Source organism: Populus nigra, chromosome 10, assembly GCF_951802175.1.
Source record: "Populus nigra chromosome 10, ddPopNigr1.1, whole genome shotgun sequence".
Taxonomy (NCBI): domain Eukaryota; kingdom Viridiplantae; phylum Streptophyta; class Magnoliopsida; order Malpighiales; family Salicaceae; genus Populus; species Populus nigra.
Window position 1 is genome coordinate 7,259,738 of NC_084861.1, and position 23,386 is coordinate 7,283,123.

A 23,386-nucleotide genomic window follows, 5' to 3' on the forward strand; every position below is an offset into this window, starting at 1 on the left:
ATAATGGAGATAACAGGAAGGGTCACAATTATATTTAATATATTTCTATAAAAATAACATTTTAAAAAATAACAGCCGGTCGAACACTTCTGAAATACTGCAGGACGTGATTCCGTTTCTTTACTCCATCACCAGCCTATTGCTCTAATTTTATGGGAGTCCAAGAGAATAGTGGGTATGCCTCCGGGCCCTTTCCATGGGCTCTATGACTGCGGCAATCTATTAGTACTATTTTAATGAGCTAGGTCCAATACTTGTCTAACTACAAGTGGTTAATTCGATCATGAGCCCACTATTTAAACAAATTGAATGAAAATGCATGTGTATATATATATATATATATATATATATATATATATATATATATATATATATATATATATATATATATATATAACCTTTCTTCCTCTGGCCTTTGCTTGGATTTTCTATCTCTAGAAACCCCCTTTTTACAGTTTGATCTGCTACATTTTTAGGTTGCTAATTTTGAGCTTAGTCTTCTATGTATATTTTTAATGTCAAGCTGAAGGCATCCATGAAAGCCCGCACGCTCTTTCTATGAATTCATGTTAGGCTTGACTCGGCTCTAGAAATTTGATGTACCACTCAGATTTAATATCTAACCATGTGCTGGGCTTCGTGCTTTCTGTTCTTCTTTCGATTTTTCTTTGAAATGTGGAAGAGGTCATTGGCAATATCTTTTGAAACCGACCAAATCCACCCATCGAGCATCTTTAATCCAAAAGCATCATACAAGTAATTCATATCGAAAATAATTATGTTTTGCGCACATGGCCATGATTCGCAACAAAAATGATTGAAAGAATGGTATATTATTGAATAAGAACAGATTTTAAGGTTACAATGGATTAATATTCTTACAGAATTGATGAATGATGCAACGTAAGAAGGATATATTGATAAGTTTCCCCTATACATATTATCACGTTGGTTCATCAAAAGAACGAAAGCATTAATAATACATAAAGGAGTAATTAACCATTCTATCATGCGACATATTAATTATTTCGAGACAAAAAAAAATCCTCGGTACAATTCGGTCTAGCATACTTTTGTACCGATGATGCTTTCCCCTGGACAAAGCTTCCACTTCTCGTAAAAAGAAGAGAAAAGTTTCCCATGTAACAGGCCAAGCCCAACTAGACAAGCAATCCCGAGAACAGCGTTTACCGGTGGTGATATTTTGAGAGAGATTTCTATAAGAAGTCACCCATCGCCACTACATTTGACAGACTAAACCCTTTCTTCAATGGATGCTGGCAGCACAATCTACAAGCAATCAGCCTCTCGTCTAACCGTGATAACACACTTGTTTGGCATCTTGGCTATAATTCTCATGCTGGTTTGGTTATTGCATTATCGCGGGGGCATCGAGTATCATTCTGATAATCCTGATCGTGTTTTCAATGTAATTAGAATTTCCGCACCCTTTGTTCTTGTTACTGTCATATAATTATAATCTTACTATTTCTTAATTTTATTAATAATCTTGGTATGCAGGCTCATCCCTTTTTTATGTTCTGCGGACTCATATTTCTTGTTGGGGAAGGTACGTGCTCGTGTGTATATATATGTATTAAATTTTCAAAAATTACTTTTTATAAGTAAAAAATCTCATTTATTGAAACTTGATAGCGTTGGAATGGCTATTTTATTTATTTCATCATTTGGGTGTTTTTTTGGGAGGATATAATCTTGAATTAAAAATTCTGAAGAATTAATTGACAACTTGAAAATTAAAAAAATAAAATAAAAATCAACTTGATGCATAGGAAGTTATTAATGATATTATATAATTAGTTATTACTCACCGGATCCATGACTCATAATTTCTTTTATAAATATATATTTATTTTAAAATGGGTTTCAAGAAATAGTTAGTATTATGTTATTAATTACTCCTCCATGACCATAAACCATAAAGTCTCTCTAGAATTCAAGCCTTAATGATGTTTTTAAACGATTAACAACATTCTCATGTCTCACCTACTTGATTACTTTTAACAGCTTTCTTAAGTTCTTATATAAATATATGGTGGTGATGTGAGCAGCGATGATGACATACAAAACAATATCATCGGCAATGATTGTCCAGAAGTCTATCCACATGTTCCTGCATCTGATTGCCCTGTGCCTTGGTATTGTTGGCATATGTGCTGTTTTCAGGTTCCATGATATGATCCAAGCAGAGGATGTTTATAGCTTGCATTCATGGGTTGGGTTGAGCACCTTCTGTTTATTTTGCTTGCAGGTGCGTAAACTCTATCCGACTAGACCACGACCTGTAGCTAGTGACGAGCCAGAATTCCTTTGTTCTTATCTTTCTTTGAATTAATTAAATTTTAGGCAAAAACAAACCTTTATTTCAGTGTTTAAACTTTTTTCCGATTGACACCAAATCTGAGAAAATGTAATAACTGTCATCCGTTGATCCATTAAAAAGGGACCGTATTGCAAACCTAAGAAACATGGGGATTGATTTGAACTTTTTCTAAAGAAATCCCAGCAGCTTCAGCATGGTATATTTTCAGACTGTGACACTTGTTATATAATTGAACTCGATTCGCAGTGGGTGTTCGGCTTCTTTACATTCATGTTTCCAAAAGCTGGGAAACAAACAAGGGCAAGCATGCTTCCATGGCACGTATGTGGGGGGAGAGCACTGTTATGCATGGCAACATGTGCAGCACTGACTGGGTTAATTGAGAAAGCTACATTCCTCGAGCTAAAGCATCATCACGAGTCTCATTTGATTAACTTCACTGGACTCTTTATCCTTCTCTTCGGCATATTCGTTGACCTCTCGGTTGCTCTTGCCCGTTATGTGTGATGATTCTATACTACCTTCCATATTTTGTATCTTGATGATGTATTGGGTAGTTGTTTTCATTTCATACAAGTTGGGTAGAATTGCTTAAGATCTGATAGAAATATACTTCGAAAAAAGATAAAAAAAAATATAGTAATAATAACAACATATTCTATATGAGCCCGGATTTAGAACTATTAAATCTGATAGAATATTTAAAAGCAACTTTTTTTGTTTTTAATTTTATTTTAATTTTTGTACTCCATATATATATTTTAAGTCTCAAGTCTTAATACTACTACAATACCTCGTAAACAATCATATCCGTTAACCGAATCTGATAGAATATTTAAAAACAATTTTTTTTGTTTTTAATTTTATTTTAATTTTTGTATTCCATATATATATTTTAAATCTCAAGTCTTAATACTACTACAATGCCTCGTAAACAATCATATCCGTTAACCAAATCAATTCAAGCGAAGAATCGAGCCATGAAACTTTTCAAAATTAGTCAACATTTTCTTGTGGACCATCCCCCATTCGCCATGGCACCATGCTTCTCTGCTCACCACCTAAGATGTAGTAGCATTACCAATAAACTTTTCATGATAAAGTACGCGTTTCGCGGATCCCATTGTTAGGTGACAATGGGCATTAACATTATTGTTCCAAGTTAACAAACGTTTGAATTAAAATAATAATAATAAATTTCAATAAACTTTATTTAATCCTATAATTATCAAAGAACCATAATTTAAGCTGTTAGTTAAAATTTTAAAATATAATTTATATTATTCTTTAATACACATCTCAAGTGAAATTCTTTTAACTTTAAAAATTACATAGGTTCTCAGGTAAAAATTCTTTAATTTTAAAACTTGCATCAACATATATTACATTGTGCTTAATTTTTATCAAATAAATAAAAATGATGAGATTCAATCTCGTGACTGTTTAGTCATTAAAAATATAATACCATATCAAAAAACCATCTCAATCTAATAGCTTAAATTATTAAATAAATTTTCAAGACATGATTTATATTATTTTCTAATAATAATTAGGTTAATTAAATGCTAAACTTCAAAGATCATACCGACAAAACCCTGGCTCATGACTCGCCGGCCTTGACGTTTCCTAATACTGCATATTTGGGATTCGAAGTATCCGTCTTTCTTGTGTTGACAAAACCAGAAAGGTTTTCCTTGTGCACATCACAATGTACACAGCAAAATTTCCACGTAAAATTAATCAAGAAGAGTAAACTTCATTCTTGACCCTAAAGATTCGCCAATGTTCCACTTTTACTCTTATAGTTTAAGATTTCTCAATGTTACCCTTATAATTAACAGGAAGTTTCAATGTTACCCCTGACCATTAAGTAGACCACTTCTTTATTTGTTTTTTTTTTTAGTTTTCTAGGTATTCTATGTGAGATGTTATGGCATTTTCGGGGATTTGAGTGGAAAAGGTGAGATAAAATAATAAAAAGAAAATATGAAGAAAAGTGAATTTCTTATCAGTTATTTCTCCTAAGAGTGAAATTAAACTTTTTAATAACTATAGGAGAAACATCTGGAGATTTTTATTTATGGGGGTAGAAGTAAACTAGGAGTGAGTTTATATGAGCAAAAATATAGTTTATTGATAATAAAATATTCAACACCTTGGCAAGTTTACAATGAAAACAAACGAATCACTTTGTATTGTCCAACTCCGTAAATACTAGCAAATAATGATGATGATTTCAAGTACTTGAAGAACATATATACATATACATATAAAACTGCTAGACAACACCTATTTCCAGCTCCCACTGATCTCCTCCTTTTCAATTACCCCTGTCTCTTTGAGCTAGAGTAATAGACTCGAGATCATCTAGTTGCGCAATGCCACCTAAAAGTCGAAGTTTCCAAATCTCGGCGACCCCCGTAACAATGTTCGCCCATTTGTTAGCTATAGCAGTCACAACCCTTGTTCTTGTTTGGCTTTTACACTTCCGAGGAGGCCTCGCTTTCGAATCTGCTAACAAAGGCAAGATTTTGAATGTAAGATGAATCAGGCACTAATCATATATAAATATGTTCATTATGTTTTCTAACTAGTAATTCTTTGTTTAATTTCATGATTCTTCTCAATTCAGATGCATGCTCTTCTAATGGCAGTTGGATTTATAGTTTTTGCGGGAGAAGGTAAGAAAATAAAATGTAGCTTTATGAATAAATTAATAAATGAATCAGAAAATGCTAAACCGGGGCATTATTATTAATTTCACGAGTAATCACTGCTCATATCAATAATTTTGATAGCAAGGGCTGACATTTCATAGAAAAACTAGAGGTCTTAATCCTTCGAAGCGACCATGCACTTGTACTACATAGTAGACTTCTTCCTGATTGCTCCATAGTATGTCTGTCACTCCAGCAGTGAAAAGAAAACACTGTAGGTTCTAATCAAATTTCATTTTGAATCAGCTATTATGGCATACAAGTCAGTTCCAGCAAAGAGGAAGGTGCAAAAAGCTTTTCATGTAACATTGCATCTGATAGCACTTGTGGCTGGAGTAGGGGGTGTTTATACAGCTTTCAAGTTTAAGCATGAGGTGGAGGAAAAAGACATGACTAGTTTACATTCCTGGCTTGGCATGATCACCATCTGTTTATTTGGTTTACAGGTATTTTTTTTTTCTTGCGATTACAAGATGTACCATTAATTTGTTACCTTTTCTTAATATTCTGATCACTGATTAACACAAAATGGGACGCTGGGCAGTGGTTGTTGGGATTCTTCTCATTTGTGTTCCCGGGCGCAGAAATGTCAGCAAGAAGCTCGTACAGGCCATGGCACGTTTTTGGTGGTTTGGCCATATTTTTCCTTGCTATAAGCGCAGCCCAGACGGGTTTGCTGGAAACTTCAATTTTCTTAGACCTGGGCCTCAGCCAAGAAGGACTTATTGTCAACTTCACTGGACTCTTGCTTTTTGTATTTGCAGTCGGTGTTGGGCTGAGCAGTGTCCTTCCACGAGGACATTATTAAACATCAAATGGTATCAGATCTTCTCTGTGCCCATGGGGTTCTGATTTGTTCTCTCTTCTACCACTTGTAATTTCTTGATGAAGGGGTGGGGGGGAGTAGACTCGAGCTTCGAAACCTGGTCTTTCCTACTAGGCTGCACTCGTATGGTTTTATAATTTATTTATTTGTTCAATAAATTGCAGATTTTTTTTTCCTTTTGTGAGGAATGTTTTTTTAGAGAGATTTTGCAGGGAGCTGTTATGAACTGTTCATAATAAGACTAATGAAAACGAAATCCATAGTCTTTTTATTGACTTGTGATCACTTTTATTTTTGGGCCTAACTAAGGAATAATAATAATAATAAAGCATTTGTCAAGGTGTATTATTTTTTCAGAATAATGATTTATTAAAATTAAAAAAATAAATGCATTCCTTCCATACTATCATTTATTTAGTTTTCAGCATTTTATAAGAACATACATTTATTAGGGAAATCCTTTATCTATTCAATTCTTTTTTATGAGACTTTGTTTTAAGGTAAAGTTATATAAATTATATTCCGTTTTTGTACTCGGAAACTAATTTCTTTATTTATTGGATGTTTAACGATAATACAAGTTCAAACTCTCTTTTCAAAAGCACCAAACCTGAAAGAATAATTTTATGGAACATTTTTTTTTTTTGAGGAAATTATTGTTTCATAATTATACATTAGTAAGGAAGCACGGTTGGCTGGACTTGCACAATTTGTCTGAACTTGGAACTCCGAAGCACTTCTTATCATTATTATCCTGTGTCAATGGAGCAATTAATTAAGGCTTAATGGTTATGGTACTATCCGATGGCGTGCAGTCGTGTTTTTTAAAAACAGTTGAATTTTTTTTATTTAAAATTAAATTTTTATATGTTTTTATAATTGATGTGTTAATTTTAAAAAGATTTTTTTATAAAATAAAATAAAATATTATTTTAATATATTTGTAAATAAAAAAATATTTTAAATCAGGGAACAATTCAATGGTTCTATAACTCACAGTGACCGGTACTTCATGGTGATCACACACGTCTATGTTTAAAAAAAAAAAAAACAGAAAAGGGATCGTATTCATTACCTTTATTCGCCATTAAAATTATCTTGTAAGAACAACCTCAACGATGTGCATTAGCACTGATAATTTTATATACTATCTGCAGAATCGTATAATACATAAATTAGAGTACAATTTCTGATAGCTGCAGCAACTAGGGCGGGTAACATTTGACAATTGTAATTAAGAATCAAAACATTGGTATATGAAATAACATGGGCAAAGACAATGATTCAGTAGTTATATTGGGAGGGATATCATAGAGTTTAAGGTCATAAGCAGCAGCAACAGTGGCCCTATGAACTATGAAGTCTGATCCTGCCATGTATTCACCAATTTTGGACAGCTACCAAACAAATCCAACAGTATCAAACAACCTTTGATATACTATAAGATAGAATTTCACTGGTTTTGTTCCTTGATCTTCCCATCAAGGCCATGGACTTCCAAGCTCCCCAGTTCCACAGCTAGGAAGGAAAGCCGTGCATTTTTGCATTTAGAGAACAAACATTTCAAGCTCAAAATGGCAAAGATACAAGACAATTGCACACCATTACGCATCGTCTGTGAGCAAAATTATAAAAACCGAACGAATAAATTACACCCATTGCTGCTTTGTGGCCTCCATTCTTTCCAATAAACCAGCAATCTCTGCTTGCATTCTCAGCTTCATGTTGAAGTAATTACAATATGTATTTTCCAAAGTCTTCAGTTCCTCCATTTTCTTCCTCCGTGTTTCTTCTGTGTCTTGAAAACACATTTTGGCCAGCTTCTCTGCATATTCTTCTTCTAACTTGTCAGATTTTGCCCGAATCATCTGTCTGTAACCTTCGGCCTCTCTTTGTGCTTCATCTGCCTTGTTCTGGAACATTCTTGCTTCAGCTTCTTTGATCTGCACAATGCTTTCTAAGCTGTTGAAGCCATCATTCTTTGATAACTTCCCAAACTGAAACTCATTTTCAAGTTTTAGGACATCAAGGAGGGAAGCTTTGAGATCATTTCGGTGTAGATCATTTGGTAGTGAATCACGTCTTCCACTTGAAGAGCCCATGTTGTAAATGGCATATTTTGGAGTGAGAGAAGTTGCTGGCAGCATAGGTACTGCATCTTTTCTAAGGGTAGCTTCTGTTGGCATCAATTCTTTCGCAGAAACACCAGAAGCAGGAAAATCTGACATACCATCTGCATCTAAAAATCCCAAAAGAAGAAATATACGATTTGAATTTCTGAGCATAAATGACTAAAATAACCTTGAAAATTAAAGTTAGTTTGAAGTTCACAATCTAGTGATGGGCAAATGTTGATTAATGCCATAAAAGAAGGATTTTTTCCCTTCTTTTTTCAGTTTATTTCTTCATTCTACCTTGTTTTTTCCGTCATAGAACAGACATGCTAAGATCCCCAGTTATATTACTGTCTAGCACTTGAAGAGCCCATGTTGTAAATGGCATAAAAGAAGTTTGTTTTTATTACACTTTCAGAGACTAATGGGACATGTCCCAGCTCAAGAGTGAAAGCTTGGAAGAATAACATCAAAACTCATCAGCCATGCCAAACACTCATCTTAGTTACTATAAAAGAATTGTTTAGGGTGCAGAACCCAGCCCGATTATTCACACCTCTGAACATAAAATGACCTATACAATCTTTCTTCATTTAATTAACTGGTGTGTAATAATGCACAACTTATCACATTACCTTCAATAAACTCTAAGCTCAATCTGTTGGCATTTATTCGAGCTCTGACAGATTAATTTATTTATGTAAAGAAACTTATTTGGAGAAAAGGGATAGAGGTTACAGCTTAAAAGAATGACAACATCAGCGGACCAGATAAGAACAAGCTTCAATCAACAAAGCTCTGTCCATACAGAGAACAGTAACTGAGAAACCAAAACACATCAATCTTATTTTTTTCCCAATTCTTTCAGACATCAAAGGTCAGCAGTGACAAAATAATTCAGATTTTTACCAACCAATCCATAAGGTGAGTTCAACCATCTACTCAATTCAAATAATGAGAAGAAATAGCACATAAATTGCATAGAAAAAGCAGGAGTTCGAAGTTTGAAGACTTACAGTTGAAGAACTGTATAATGACGTTGCAGGCTTCTCTAGAAGACATCAGTTTTCTTTCAAGCTTGGAGAGCAAGTCCTCAGCCTTAGTATGCAACTCCTTTCCTTTGAAATCCTCACTTCCCTTGAAAATCTTCCTAACACAATCAAGCTCCTTTATCAGAGTTTCTTGACCCCAATCCTTTGCACAGCACACAAACACATCCTTGACAAAGCCAAACATCTCAGAAGCATGATTGCACCCAATGCAGTGAAATTGCATCTCCCTAGTTCCTGATGGTCCCCTCAAGCTAGGACCAGGTCTAATGAGATTCTTTTGTGTGCCACAAGCAGCATGGCACCAATGGGAGCAAACATCACATCCAACCCAACTGCATGTATTGCTAGCACAATCAAAATTCATACAGACAGGACACATACACGAGCTGCAAAATCCCTTATTCCCCGAGCAAAACTTACAGTCACAGTCATCCACAGGCAATATACTCTTGCAATTCACATTCCTACACCTCATGAACAAGAAAATCTCCACCAACTCATTCGTAGGAACCCGAACTTTCCCAGATACAAAACTTCCATGCCCCATTTTGACCGCAACTAATATTTCTAGCTGCTCCCTCTGGCACTTTAAGAGAGACTCCTTGGTAAGATCAGACCTTTTCTGAAGCCGGTTTTGAAGGCCAACTAACTCGTCTCTCTTTTCAGTCGTAGCAATTAGATTCTTCAAGTACTCCTTCGTCAATTCCAATGTTTCTTCGGCTACCTCCTGAATTATCTGAGCCATAACAGGAATGGACTCAGAAACAATCTCACGAAGAATTCTCCCCGGTCTAGACAGCTTTTTTGCTTCACCTTCTCCATCTCCACTCTCCAAACCTCTCAAATTCTCTGAATCCCTTCTCCTAGAATCACCTGAATAAGCATCTAAGCGTGGCCTAGCCGGCAATTCAGATGGAAAAAATGAAAGATTATCCGAACTAGTAGTTTTATAGACACTATTATTGCACGAATCCTTATTCGTTGCACGATTACCTTGCATTATAGAACCACCACCACCATGACTGTTATTGTTCAAAGCAACAATCCCATCTCCAATAGGCCTAAACCGGCTATGAACTGATCCATTAGTCCCTTCCCCTCCACACCAAATTTGATCATCTCTCCCTACAGAATACTCGTAATTCTCAGTTGAATTGAGAGTCATAGAGCAACTAGGATTGTGTGAAAACGGGTGTGAATACGAATAAGAAAGTGAAGCAGCAGGGAAATCATTAGAGCATGTAGTTTTTGTGTTGTTGTTTTTGGATTGTGTTTCTGCCGCCGCCGCCGCACCTAAGGACTCATTACGATTTGGCTCAATCAGAGGATCAACATTTTGCAATGCATTTGATGCGGTTAAAGAGAGAGACACATCTGGCAAAGCTAAAGAAAGATTTAAAGTACTCCCTAGCTTTTGTTTCTTGTCTCTTGAGGAATTCTCTTCAACTTCTTCCTCATCTTCTTCGTGGCGGACTTGTCTCTTGGAAGAAGAATTGGATTTGGTTTCGCTCAGATTCAAGAAATCCCTCTCAACCCATTTCTCATCTTGGATAGAAAGCTCTGAAAAGATTACTTCTTTTCCCTTGAGAGAAAAACCCAGTTTAGGATTATTGTTGTTGTTCTCACAGAGGTAGCTGAGAGTGAGTTCTTGGGGTTTTAAGCCAAACCCCTCAAAACCCATCTTTGATTCTCTGAGAAAATCAATTCCCTTTCGAGACAAACCAATCATTTTCTCCACAGGGTTCTCTTTGTTTAGAGACCTCTCAGACTCAACCTCACCATTAGAGGCACGATGATCTTTCTCTCCATACATGGCCTTTGTTTTGTTTTCAAACGTCAGGCGTTTAACAGGAGGAGAGAGGCGGGGAGGTTGAGAGTCAAGAAGACCTTCGCTTTAAGGGTGGACTGGACTGGAGGGGCAAGATGGAAAAAATGAGGGGGTCTAGGGGGTGGGAGGGTTATTGCCTCATTTCAAGTTGGGTGGGTTTGATTCTCAACTGCAAAGTCTAACATGACAACATCACATAACAAAGTTTTCAGATTCGTCTTTGTATTGTTTGTGGTTTTTAAAGGCTGAAACTTTCAAAGCCTTTTAATTTTCATACAAAACGGCTAACAGTCAGCCAGCATTGACTATTGAACCCTTGAGTTATATATATATAAAACTCAAATGCTGTGGCCAGTTTTCACTGCTGCTTCTACCCGAAAACATCCAAAAGAAGAGCTGTGGACTTCCCTTGTTTATGGTGATGGTGAGTCTACTTTAAGCTGATTAACGGTGCCAGGTACGATGCACTGAAATCTTATTTTAGGACAGGGTATGTCTCACAAAGCATGTTTTTTGGAAGGAACCTGTCTCCGGCCCAACCCTCCATGTATCAGTAGTTATTATTAATATTGGGTAGAAACCCCTCGGATTGAATCGTCCCGACCAATCTCTCATCTTGGTTTGAAATTAATGAGATATGATTATATTATTAAAGGAAACAGATAGAGTAATATACTGTGATTTTGTATGGGATTGAGTAAACTGGGAAGTGGGAGCAGTCCCAAAGCAGCAACAGGACGTGTTTCGTTTCACCTTGCTTGAGGACAGACGAAGTACCTTTACAGTATTAACACCGTGTCTTGATAAAAGATAAAATTAAAAAAAAAAAAAAAAGGACCACGACCAAGTCCAAACTCCAAAGTCAATCTGTTGACGTGTCATTGTATATATTAGTGTTCCGCTTCTATTTTTATATATAGTTTAATATTTCTAAATCTTATCTCTAAAATCTTGAGTAAGTTTCTATTTTGCCCTTTAGGCTCACTTCTCTAGAATTCCATTTAAATTTTCTTGTTTTTCTGTTTTTCTTTTCTTTCAAATTCCCACCAATGCTGTCACGCGCACACGCGTCTATATATACAATAACACATAGAAACCTTAAGAATCTAAAAGTCAAAATCATTCAATGGACCGGGGTAACATTGGAATGTTATATAAAACTAGAAGTGTAAAACTATAAATATATAAACTACAGGGGTCGAAGGAAAACATTAATGAATTCACGAGGATAAAAATAAAATCTATCCGTAATTGATGGACCAGAAAAGGTAGGGTTTTCGCTCCATCTAGTTATTCTCAAGACCTTTTGTTCTCTAAAGTCTCTTTTTAGGTTTAATTTTTTCTTCGATAAAGTAGTTTTTTCATCACGTTATATCTATTTTTCACCTTAAATATTCAAGAAAATTTTCAGAAGTTAAAAATATAGTTTACCCGGAATCGTCTTCTTCGAACATTTAAGAGAATCTCAACTGAAGATTGAAAGGTCGAGAGAAATGGTTTCGACAAATATCACCCGCATGCTGACATGCAAATACCAAGGCTTTTCCTCATTATGTGTGATTGTGTTCAACGATCAACAACAACACCAATTATAAGCTTGTCTTCTTTCTTTCTTTCCTTTTTGAAATCAAGCGACAAGAAATTCTCGGAAGCAGAAGACGTTTCTTTCTCGAGTGGCATAGGAAAAGGTCGAAGAACAGAAGGACTTTCTTGCTAGAAAGCAGAGACGCGTAAAGTGAAGATTACTAGTAGACTTGGTCAACGAGTTTAAGATAAGCGAGTAAACACGTCTAATTTTGGAATTTTGCAGCCAATATTAAAGAATATAATATTGTCCTGCATCCAGGAAGATACGCTACCAAAGAAGAACTTGATGAAGTTGGTAAAAGATAGAGACATCTCACGAAATTTCCAATCGTGAGAAATGAAACGAAAAGAAATTTTGTTGGAAACCTTTTATGCAATACATTTTAATCGACGTAACGAATCATTCGATGTATAGCAGAAGCCAGCGAAAACAAAGCTTGCTGGTATAGTTGCAGCTTTTAATATGATTGTGGTTATACTAGTGTTTGGCGCTGTTGAAATCAAGTCTTAAGAATTTTGTTTTACAGCTTCTAATTCTCGAATCCTAAATAACTTTTTGGAAGGATCTTCAAAGTTTTGCCCAATAACTTTTCAGCAGGTTTTACGGAGAGAAAAAGAAAAAATTAAAAAAAGAAGCCCTGGGTAATTATCAAATAGGCTCCAAGTTTACAGGACATGTATGTATCTGGATTCCGGCAGATAAAAGAATTCTTATAAAATATGTAAATGAATCTGATTAATTACTCGCAGCAGCGGAAGTTTCCAAATAACCTTCCAGCTGGAACCCATTGAAGGTGGGCATGGGAGCTTGGTGATCAACCACTCGTAACCAGACTCGGCGGAGCAGCCTCCCATTAGAATTAATGGTCCTGCAGGAAGGAGAAGATTCAACTCCCTGGATGGTAATCAAAAAGTCATTGACCAGCAAAAATAATTGTTTCAAGAAACCAAAAGAAACAACTTCATTGCATATTGAATCCATAAAAATAAAGATAAAAAACAGTACTATAAATATACTGCGAGATCTTTCCATTGATTTATACCTCCAAAATTCTTGTAGATAAAGAGCACAACAACATAGCTGGAACTATAAAAATACACCAAGAAGAAAATATTCTTGTAGATAAAGAGTACAACAACATACTTGGAACTATAAAAATACACCAAGAAGACAAAAAATGATAATAAGAAAGAGATAGGGAGCGAAGTTCTAATGAAAATTAGAAAGCTCATTGCCATTGACATTGCATATCTCACTGTACAAAGTGAAAAGTGATATGAGTAAGTATGTGTAGGAGAAAAATAAGATTCAAAAAAGTAAAAGGAATTCAGAGCTTCAAAGTAAGATCAGGTGCTGATGAATCTGTCCTTGGTGGCGGTGCTCTTGCTTCAAAATTCATATTCGGACTTTGAGCCAACTCTAAACCTGAGTTACCACCAACTGCCTCACCAACCCGCCTAAAACTCCCAGGCCAGTATGGACCCACATCATCATCTTCCATGAACATCGGCATTCCATAATAGCCTTGCTCAAACCTAGCTCCACCTCTTGTAACAGGAGGGGTTTGTGATTGTATGATACTTTGGTGCATTGCAGCATGAGCTTTGATCCCAAGAGACCGAAATGCGGAGCCATTAAGTGGCAGAGAAGCCAAGTTAGTATACCTATCTGAAAACATTCCCATTCGCATGGCTCGCTTTGCCATCGTTCGCTCCCTCTTGTGAGCGTTTTGGTGGCCACCAAGTGCCTGTGAACTGTAGAACTTTCGCCGGCAGTAGTTGCAAGAGAAAACTCTTGGGATGGTTGTGGCTGGAGTATGGGCAGCTACTTCAATGCTAGTCTCACCTGTTCCTTTCAACTCAATTTCACTGGAGTTGAAGTGGAGTGATAAGTCAAGGGAAACTGGCACAGAATTCTCTTGATGCTTAACGAGATCCGTGAGATAGGAAGAAGGGGTGGTGCTATCCTTGGAGGGATCAGGGGATAGTTCGTGCACAGATATGTTGGATGCTACTTGGCTACTAACTTCTAAATCATTTTCAAAATCCAATTTGGATTTTGGAGATATCATGACTGGGTGAAACAGTAAAGCACTTCGGTCTATATGTACTACCAATGGAAAACTGCTTAGAACCGGCTAGTGCTTCACCTGCATTTACAAGGATTCAGTTATTAGCCTTGATGTGAGCATGAAAATAACGAGAAAGCATTGGAACAAATATGTATACAGTCAGCTCTATCCAGTATCCACAAACCAAGCATGCAAACATAAAGTGCCTGTTTGCATTACCTTGAAAGCACAACAAATCAGTGCAAGCACATCACAAGATAATAATTCTAACTCGTCCAAATTACCTGAAATGTCTAAAACACACCCCAGATTCCAGAACAATGAGGAACAAACAACAATCATGACATAATTTACAATCCACACCAGTTGAGGTGACCCATGAACAAATCAACTGACCAATATATTTTTCTTCATTCCTAATGATTGTAATAATACCATGGAAAGGCTATTTATTCCCTTTCATCTTTTTCTGAAGGCTATCTCATCATCGAAAATGCTCTCGTTCCAAGACAGGAGCATAACTTCGGAGCCACTCAAACCAATATCTCATCACTTCAAAACTTTGGGCAAAGTTTCTCCAACTGGGAGAGGATGATAGACAATCTAAAGGGATTTTGGACACCTGACTTATTCTGAATCAGCAAGTAAATAAGATGCTTTGAAGCATTTAAATATATTCAACTCACTTGATACCAAATCACGCAAGGAATTACATCTTCCTCCTTTCATGGCCAAACTCGTATCTTCCATGAGATATTTGGCAAGTAATTATATACTTTCTCATAACTTTGTCACTTCCCTTTACATGACTTAAACCAAATTGACTTTCAGATCGATGACTTCATTCCCTGGCTCTTCTACTTGAATGCTATCACTCTTCCTCACTGACATCCAGTAATCTACAGTACACATGATCAACCATTGTCTAAGAGCTTCCCTCAACTTTTCAAAATCAACGCCTCAATTTCTAAGGGAATTTCCTGAGCTAATCAAGACTTAGAATAAAAATGGTGTATTTCTGCGACCTTCATGCTGTGTCTATGTTGACAGCATCTAAACCATTTGTAGCCTCATTTATAGTAAGTTCTCCAGCCAACCTGTTAACATCTTGGTTGTGACTCGTCCTCAAGGGACGTAGTGTGATGGCAAAGGGCTTAAGATCTGCACAGCAAGTCTCGAGTTCGAGTCAGGACGTGCATTTTTTGTAAGAACCTGAGACAGTTGGAGTTTTACTCACTCATCTAAGCCCACAAATTACACTTTATAGAGATGGGGTTTTCTCGAATTCAAAAAAAAAAAAGTCTTGGTTGTGACTCACTCCTGCTCTTGAAACACTCCTTAGCATTTCAACTTGATAACCTTAGCATACCATTTGGAGGTGTAATGCATCCTCTCCTAACTTACGACCAATTAATGTCATGGTATGATGGTATGTGATTCCTTCCAACAATAACGATGCTAATTGCAGTACCTTCTTGCAAATTTGGCAGCACATGGAGCCCAGGAAAAATATGCTTCTGCCCGAAAATAAATTGGATGAGCAGTACAACTGGTCAAATCAAGATGCTATTCCATCCAAGTTTAGGAACTTACACTAACCAACAAATTGGTCAAATCCCGCCTTGTCTGATGATTAACATCCAACAACTTTTTCTATCCCCTGGCTCGAACTAATTAATCAGTCTAAACCTATATGAGTCAGACTCGATTAGTAGTACTAACCTCATAATATCAGTTGCAAACAGAAGTAAGACCTCAAACGTCGAACTCCAGATTAATCTTCAATCTCTTTAACATCTTGAGTAAGAAAATGGATCTGAAAATGCACACCATAAGAAAGTTCATGAAATGCACTAGACCAAGATAAATCAATCTTGATAGAAGAAAATTTTCACAGCTGCATAGTCCACAGGCAGCATAGTTCTCATTTCTCTTCAATTGTCTCAGCTTTTAGAGAGGAATAGGAAGTCTGTTTGAGAAGAAATTACAACTGAAAGTTCTTCCTTCTCTCTACATCTTTCCTCATTTATATACGGAATGGGATGGAATTTATATTTATTTTTTCTCACCTCGCTTCTTTTCTCACACTCCAACTACATGTACAAAGGATAATTAGAAGCATTGAATATGCAAGCTGTAATGTGATAAATATTTCTCTCCTTCAGTAAACATCATAAAGTATCACTATAATAGCAGCACATCAGTTATTTTGAGCGTCTGTTTTCCTCACACGATTCCTATGAATGATTAACCATGTCACTGGACCGACCACTAGATGCTTCCTATTTCACACTTTAATTGGGTTGTTATTCCTAATTCCTAGTGTCTGTGATGTGTATATCTCTGTAAACAAGTTCAAATACATGTATATATGCATCTATACTAACTACTTCGTAATACTTTTGCAAAGAATTAGCAGTGTGTTGGAGCTTTTTGATGTTTTTTTTCCCCATCCAAATTGCAGCGGTTAAGGTCAAAAAACCATTTCCTCAAATTGCTTTTCCATCTAGCCCCTTAAAGTGATGGAAAGTAAAATCCATGCACCTCTGAACCGATGCAGAACATCTCACAACTATTCAAATTTGATCTCATATGGTAAAGCAGCAGATCTCCCATACTCCAACACAATTCATGAATTTTCAGGGTCTATCATGCATAATTCTTTGAAGCAACGTAGGCATTATTCATTTAATGTTTTTCCATAACCAGATCGACTAGATCATTTTTGACAGAACATCTGCAGTTTTTTAAACTTTGCTCTCAAGAAAATTACTTAATGACATTTGTGATCAAATGGCACTGAATTTGATTGACAACTTGTGAATAATGATATCCAACTAGATAAAACTGTCTGACTTCGATTATATCAATCCTTGCGATACCTAAAATAATAGAACTGCGACACCACCCCATATCGAAATGTATAATGACTAGGTTACATTCAAGGACACATCATTCAGGTTAGAAACCAGCAATCCTACATGTAGGAAAAGCATTTTAAGAAATTAAGAATGCACCTACAACTCCTTTTCCTTTCGAAGATGTTGAAGATAATGATTTAAGTGATGCAAAAACAATTCTTAGTTGAATGGTTTGATGCATTTTCAATCTGAACAAAAGCTCTATGCTCGTGCAAGCAGCAGAGATTGCCTCAGTCATTCAAAACAAAGGGCATTACAGATTAGCCGCTCCGATTCTGTGTGCAAGAACAGCTAAAGACAAGGGAGTAAAAGCAAAAACCCCACATTATCAACAACTATAAAAGAAAACTAAAAAAAGGCACATAATTGAACTCAACCTCAGGCCATCGACAGAACCCCAAATCAGCAACAACACAATACATAATAAAAACATTTCAAGAACCTGAACAAACCCTAGATGATAGGGGGGATTAGAAATTTAGAATATGTAGATATATTATACACTCAAAGAATGAAAAAGATTAATTATAACACAAAAGAAGTTATCCAAATAAAAAGAACAAGGAACACAGAAAGTAACAGAGCTTCAGAAACCAGAAGAAGAAGCGGATAATAAAAAGGGTGATGAGATGGGCGGCAGAAGTTCCTTACATGGTATCTTGAGATTTCTGAGTGTGCTTCAGGGACATAGTACTGCTTTGGGAGAAGAGAGAGAGAGAGAGTCCGTTTGAGTATCAGAAAAAAAGAGAAAATTTGAGTGAACAAAGTGGGTTTTTTACCACTTATGGAGGGGGTGAAAGTAGAGAAAAAAAAAAGAGAATAACCGGGGAGAGATGCGAACAATTATGGGAAAGCAGAAGTTGAAGAAAAGGAGAAGATGGTGCAAAGTCAGATAAGTCAGAGAATGAAATAAATGAAGAAAAAGAAAGCAAAGAAAAGCAGATAATGCAGCAACCACTCAGAACGTTGAATTTTGGGCTCTTTCCTAGTCTTTCAATCGACAGCAGCTACATGAGAGAGAATTGATGTGTGAGGGTGAAAAAGCAAACCAAAAGACAGGGAAAGCAAAGAAACAAAGATGGGAAGCCCCACAGAAATACACTCAAATGTTTGCTACTTCTTCATTTCTAAAAACTTCGCTCTCATCCAACTTTAACACAGAGAGAGAGAGAGAGAGAGAGAGAGAGAGAGAGAGTACCCCAGAAGACCGAGTCGAATAGTACGTGGGTCAGATTCTTTACATTATTTTTTCACCCTCTGTTTCCTTTTCATTTTATTGTAAAGATGGACTCCCATAACACCATCATCTCTGACGCTTGGTTTGTGCAGTTTACATTCACATGAACCTTGACATAGCCCATACTTTTTTGTCTTTTTATTATATCACAAGTCATCTTCACCACTCTGCAAGTTAATGTGGCCTCTTGATGTCACTCGGGATCGAGACAGGACCATAGACCAGACTTCTCGCCTGCGATGTGTACCAATTTCTTCTTACAATTCAGTGAATTCACAGACCACCTTGGAGCCCAGCCATTTTTGTTGGTTGTTTCTTGAATAGAAAACTCAAACTCTTTAGCGTAAGCGTAGCATCCTCCACACGTTTAAGAAGCAAATCAATCTTGTAATGGTCATGAGAGAATGTTGAGAAATATTATTGAATCTGAAAATCACACAAACGCACATGTATACAAGTTTTACTTTTTGAGAGGATTTTTACAGTGTGAAATTATTAGATTCGCGTCAATCATTAAACCAACCAACGATGTTAAGAAAATAAAAATAAATTAACTTTTTAGACTATATAGTACAGGCATCTTTAATTTCATTTTCGCTCAGTGTGATTACTGATTAGGCAAGCTCATGGTGCCTACAGGCTACATCAATCCAGTCAAATGACGAGTGCCGTGATGTGTGGTACTACCTAGTTTCAATTTGCGAATTGTTTAGTATATTGTGTTATATTATATTATACTTTAGCATGCTTTGCCCTGTTGATACAAAATTATTTTTTTTATTTTTTTATTTTTGAATTATTTTAATATAATATAATTTTTAATTTTTTTAATATATTTTTAAATAAAAAAACAAACAAATCAATCATTCCTCACTCTCACCCACTATCCTTCGCTTACAGTGAATTTCATTGTTTCCTTGTACTTCACGCTGCAAAGTACACTTTCATTATTATTTTTGTTTTTTTCGTTCATGTGGTTTTTTTTTTCCGGTCTTCAAATTTTATAAAATGGAAGATAAAGTTGCCTGAAAAGTGGTAGATGAAAAGAAATATCTATATTTTAACCAAAAAAAATTAAAATTTTATATTAATGGTTTCATTTTAAAAAATAAATTTCAATGATTATAATTTTGTCCTTTAGACAAGTTAGAAAAATAGATTATAATAGTAAGTTTTTTCATTTGATTTAGTTTTTAGAATGATTAAAAAATATTTTACAATTAAAAATGAAATTATTGAGATCTTTAAAATGTTTTGAAGTGTGTTTTCAAATAAAAATAAGTTAAAAATTAAAATTCGAAGTCTATTCTATATCGTCCTCCTCCGAATCCATTTTATTTAAGAAAATAGAACACTTATATATCAATCTTGATATACGATGTACGTATCATCCATCTTATTTAAACAAAATAATGACAGCATAAACAAGACTAAGCCCGCACAGGCCTAAGCTTCTTCTTCTTCTTCTTCTTTGTGCCAGCACGCGGGCTTGTTTTTCCAAGCTTAGACGTTGTTCCTTTGCCTTCACAGTCTCGGCATGCATTCAAATCCATGGACGTTTGAAAATTCCCACTCTATATCTTTCTTCATCTTTGCTATGCTCTTCCCCTTTGTATGTTCATCTAAATCTTCAGAACTGGAAGCCCCTGACTTTTGAACTTCTGCCTTTAGTGCTTGCATCATCTCCTTCGTTTCATGGCGATCCTTGACCTTTTGAGTTTCTTATTATATCCAGTTTCAGTTCCTCGTCCTTGCTTTTCATCTCCAGGGTGCGAAAACTCCTTCAGCATGCATGTCAAGCTTACACTTCAGGCTCGCATTATTAATTAGGAGGCGTTGGCAGATCCTTGTTGAACTCATAGCCACGTTTTTCAATCCTGTCCTTTAGAACTGGATGCTTGAGATGGTCTCGTGAATTTGCTTTCACGCATTAATTCTTCCCGTAAATTCAATATCCTGTCCTTTAACCCTGTCGCTTCAACGTCAATTTTTATAGCTGTCTTTTTTGTTTATGGATATCGCTATTGTTCAGTAGAATCAGTGCCGTGACAAAAGTTTGCAGTTTTTAAGTTTCTCCGGCAAGCCACCGTCTTAATTAATGGCTTTGCATGTTGTATATTAATTTCAGAATTAATATTCTCAATTATCATAAAAATAAAAAGAATTCGAATCTAGTTGCCTAGCTGAGGGCAATTCACAAAAGGGTAAATTTTGGAGCCGTAATAATGGTATCCTCTTTTAATATTTATTTTAATTAATTAATATTAATTATTATTCATCTTTATTAAATACTTATCAGTATTAAAATTGTATTTTACATAATTAAAAAACCATCAAATTTAAATAATGTTAGATAAAAAAAATATATTATAAAAATAGACTATATAATCTATAATAACAGTAATCCAATAACAAAAACAACTTAATACTAGTAAAATATATTTTAATTGAAATGAGGATTTACAGATATTGTGATAGATCCATCTTCCTTCACTGATCCACCATCTCTGTCCTTCCCAAAGAAAAGAATGAGACAACGCATGCAGATCGATGGGATAGCTTCATTAAAACAAGGCTCATCTTTTCTGTTCACCATGATTCTAACTTTCTTTTGTTATTGATATTTATTCCCCGGCACATTTTTTTCAAGAATATTTCAATTTGGATCCTGAATGTTTCTTCTTGTTTTCTTTTTTTTTCCCCTTCTCTTGCTCCCGGCCATCTTGAAATTCTAACTCAGCTGGCACTCACCGTGACAGACTCTAAAAATGTTTTTCTTTTAAAAATATATTTTTTATATAATTTTTTTCAATATTAATATATTAAAATCATAAAAAAAACAATATTGTTTTTTGAAAACCATTCAAAAACAAAAGATAATTTACTTCCAAGCGGTCCTGAACAGCTAGCGACGTCCACCATTGAAAGCTGTCTGCAAAAAAATCCCCCTCTCCTCCACCGTTCCTCTCCTGTACTGATGATTGTTAGGGTGGGTGAGGGAAGGGATCGAGCGAGAGGCGATCTAGGCTGTGTGGTTGAGGTAACAGTTAGCTTCGAGTAATCAAGCTCATCGATCTACAAGATGGATGTCCATGTCCATTGGTGGAGCTCGAGGATCTTTTAAGAAAATTTCATTTTTATTAGGAAAAGATGATTTTTATTAGGAAAAAAAAAAGAACCAGTTAATACTAATCAATCGTACATCTTTTAAGAAAATTTCATTTTATTTATTTAAAATCAAGAACCAGTCAATCCTCATAAATTGAAGAGATTGAAAAGAGAATTGAAGAAAGGATATTATTTTTGTCAAATGAATTAATACATTCATTTTTTAAAATCTTCTTGATAATTAGAGTGGTGAAAGGTTTAATCATGATAATCAAGAAATATTCTTTTCGTTTTCTTCTCTCAATGTAAAATCATTTCGGCCTTGGGAACGTCATTGTTGTCCAGGTGCTTGTTTTAATAATCAATTTTCCATTTGATCAGAAATATTGGTGTCGAACAGATATATCGGAATGGGCCAAGCCCATCTCTATCCCTACACCGAGAATGCTGCGGGCTGACTGGGCAGTCGGTTTTTTTTTTCAATATATAGTTTTCTTTTTATATTATTATCATGCATCTGTTCACCTTCAAAAAAGACATGCCTTTGATATATATATATATATATATATATATATGGACAGACTTTGCAATTGCAGTGGAAGATAATATTAATTTAACTCTCGTCCCCGTCCTTTTATTGAAAATGCCCCATCCCTTAGATGGAGGGAAATAATTTCATGGCTCTTGGACTCAAACTTCAGTTACATCCTCGCGAATTATTTAGAAAAATTTGCTCCAGTGATGCAGATGTGATGTCTAATAAATACCTCTCATTTTCAAACTAGACAAATTCGAATAACTTTTCAACTCGCCTAAGTTACCAATTAATAAAAAAAACTAATTCTTTTTTTGAAAAACACCATTCATTCATATTCATAATTATTGTAATTCGGCAGTGTAATGATATTTTTTGTATTTTTCACCAAAAATCATTAGATAATACAGTCTTTTTACAAGAATCATCGGTTATTATCAGATTAACCGGAAACAATTTGATATTTTTATATTTTTTAAGTATAATAAAATGATGAAATTATCTTTAAAAGCAAAATTTTTAAAGTTTATGTCCAATGACTTTTTTGTATTTTTATTTTTTATTATAATCAAGTTAGGTAAGGGACAATTTGATATTTTGATAAATATAAAATATAATAAATAATAAATAATAAATAAAAAACAAAAAAATAGCTGCCTTCCCTGGACGACATGGCCATCACTTCCCGACGCCCAAAACTGTTATTCCACTGTGTCATTGAAATCATCACGGTGTTTTATCCTTCTAAGGTGACATTTTCTTTCTTCTTTCCCTATTCTCTCTATTTCCTTGAAATTTATTATAGCCATGCAAAATTTTAGAATCATCTTCTTATTTATTGAGATTTTAACTCGATCTTTATTCTCTTTATTTATAATTTTTGTTCTTGGTCTTTTTGTAAAAAAAATTGATATATTTTAAATTTCACTATTCAATCTCGATTTATGATATGTTATTTTCTCAATGTAGTTATTATTTTTTTGATTTTTTTATTCTTTTGTTAAATTGATTTTTCTTTTTAATTTCATCCTTAAATCAAAAAATT

General features: G+C 35.2%; 4 protein-coding genes across 7 annotated transcripts; 2 read left to right on the forward strand and 2 right to left on the reverse strand.

Moving 5' to 3' along the window:
* The first annotated feature begins 1,051 nt into the window (after positions 1–1,051).
* Positions 1,052–3,076, forward strand: LOC133706062 (probable transmembrane ascorbate ferrireductase 3). The gene is made up of 4 exons (XM_062131580.1): positions 1,052–1,429; positions 1,522–1,570; positions 2,073–2,272; positions 2,591–3,076. The coding sequence occupies exons 1-4, from the start codon at positions 1,271–1,273 to the stop codon at positions 2,849–2,851; spliced, it is 669 nt and encodes a 222-aa protein (XP_061987564.1). The 5' UTR covers positions 1,052–1,270; the 3' UTR covers positions 2,852–3,076.
* A 1,591-nt stretch (positions 3,077–4,667) lies between these two features.
* On the forward strand, positions 4,668–6,036 carry LOC133704636 (probable ascorbate-specific transmembrane electron transporter 1). Its single transcript, XM_062129524.1, has 4 exons — positions 4,668–4,881; positions 4,977–5,025; positions 5,308–5,507; positions 5,606–6,036. The coding sequence occupies exons 1-4, from the start codon at positions 4,723–4,725 to the stop codon at positions 5,867–5,869; spliced, it is 672 nt and encodes a 223-aa protein (XP_061985508.1). The 5' UTR covers positions 4,668–4,722; the 3' UTR covers positions 5,870–6,036.
* Positions 6,037–7,121: 1,085 nt separating this feature from the next.
* On the reverse strand, positions 7,122–11,117 carry LOC133704358 (protein OBERON 3-like). Its single transcript, XM_062129167.1, has 2 exons — positions 9,018–11,117; positions 7,122–8,126 (listed from the first exon to the last, which is right to left on the reverse strand). The coding sequence occupies exons 1-2, from the start codon at positions 10,864–10,866 to the stop codon at positions 7,537–7,539; spliced, it is 2,439 nt and encodes an 812-aa protein (XP_061985151.1). The 5' UTR covers positions 10,867–11,117; the 3' UTR covers positions 7,122–7,536.
* A 2,344-nt stretch (positions 11,118–13,461) lies between these two features.
* On the reverse strand, positions 13,462–18,774 carry LOC133704359 (zinc finger protein 4-like). Of its 4 annotated transcripts, none has more exons than XR_009844047.1 (3): positions 18,113–18,636; positions 13,613–14,618; positions 13,462–13,549 (listed from the first exon to the last, which is right to left on the reverse strand). XR_009844047.1 is itself a non-coding variant. In XM_062129169.1 (3 exons), the coding sequence occupies exon 3, from the start codon at positions 14,538–14,540 to the stop codon at positions 13,797–13,799; it is 744 nt and encodes a 247-aa protein (XP_061985153.1). In that variant the 5' UTR covers positions 14,541–14,618; positions 16,263–16,356; positions 18,113–18,636; the 3' UTR covers positions 13,462–13,796. The 4 variants fall into 4 exon arrangements, 3 of the variants coding, with proteins under 3 accessions (XP_061985153.1, XP_061985154.1, XP_061985152.1); XM_062129169.1 differs by adding an exon at positions 16,263–16,356 and having other exon boundaries at positions 13,462–14,618; XM_062129170.1 differs by lacking the exon at positions 18,113–18,636 and adding an exon at positions 18,660–18,774 and having other exon boundaries at positions 13,462–14,618.
* Between the last annotated feature and the right edge of the window lie 4,612 nt (positions 18,775–23,386).

What these genes read in the sequence shown, in the direction of transcription:
- LOC133706062 (XM_062131580.1), top strand. Translation starts at nt 1,271, where the DNA reads ATGGATGCTGGCAGCACAATCTACAAGCAATCAGCCTCTCGTCTAACC. An exon ending in ATCCTGATCGTGTTTTCAAT is followed by an intron (nt 1,430 to 1,521) that starts GTAATTAGAATT and finishes CTTGGTATGCAG; the next exon opens with GCTCATCCCTTTTTTATGTT. An exon ending in TCTGTTTATTTTGCTTGCAG is followed by an intron (nt 2,273 to 2,590) that starts GTGCGTAAACTC and finishes CTCGATTCGCAG; the next exon opens with TGGGTGTTCGGCTTCTTTAC.
- LOC133704636 (XM_062129524.1), top strand. Translation starts at nt 4,723, where the DNA reads ATGCCACCTAAAAGTCGAAGTTTCCAAATCTCGGCGACCCCCGTAACA. An exon ending in TATAGTTTTTGCGGGAGAAG is followed by an intron (nt 5,026 to 5,307) that starts GTAAGAAAATAA and finishes ATTTTGAATCAG; the next exon opens with CTATTATGGCATACAAGTCA. An exon ending in TCTGTTTATTTGGTTTACAG is followed by an intron (nt 5,508 to 5,605) that starts GTATTTTTTTTT and finishes GACGCTGGGCAG; the next exon opens with TGGTTGTTGGGATTCTTCTC.
- LOC133704358 (XM_062129167.1), bottom strand. Translation starts at nt 10,866, where the DNA reads ATGTATGGAGAGAAAGATCATCGTGCCTCTAATGGTGAGGTTGAGTCT. An exon ending in CATTATACAGTTCTTCAACT is followed by an intron (nt 8,127 to 9,017) that starts GTAAGTCTTCAA and finishes TGGGATTTTTAG; the next exon opens with ATGCAGATGGTATGTCAGAT.
- LOC133704359 (XM_062129170.1), bottom strand. Translation starts at nt 14,540, where the DNA reads ATGATATCTCCAAAATCCAAATTGGATTTTGAAAATGATTTAGAAGTT.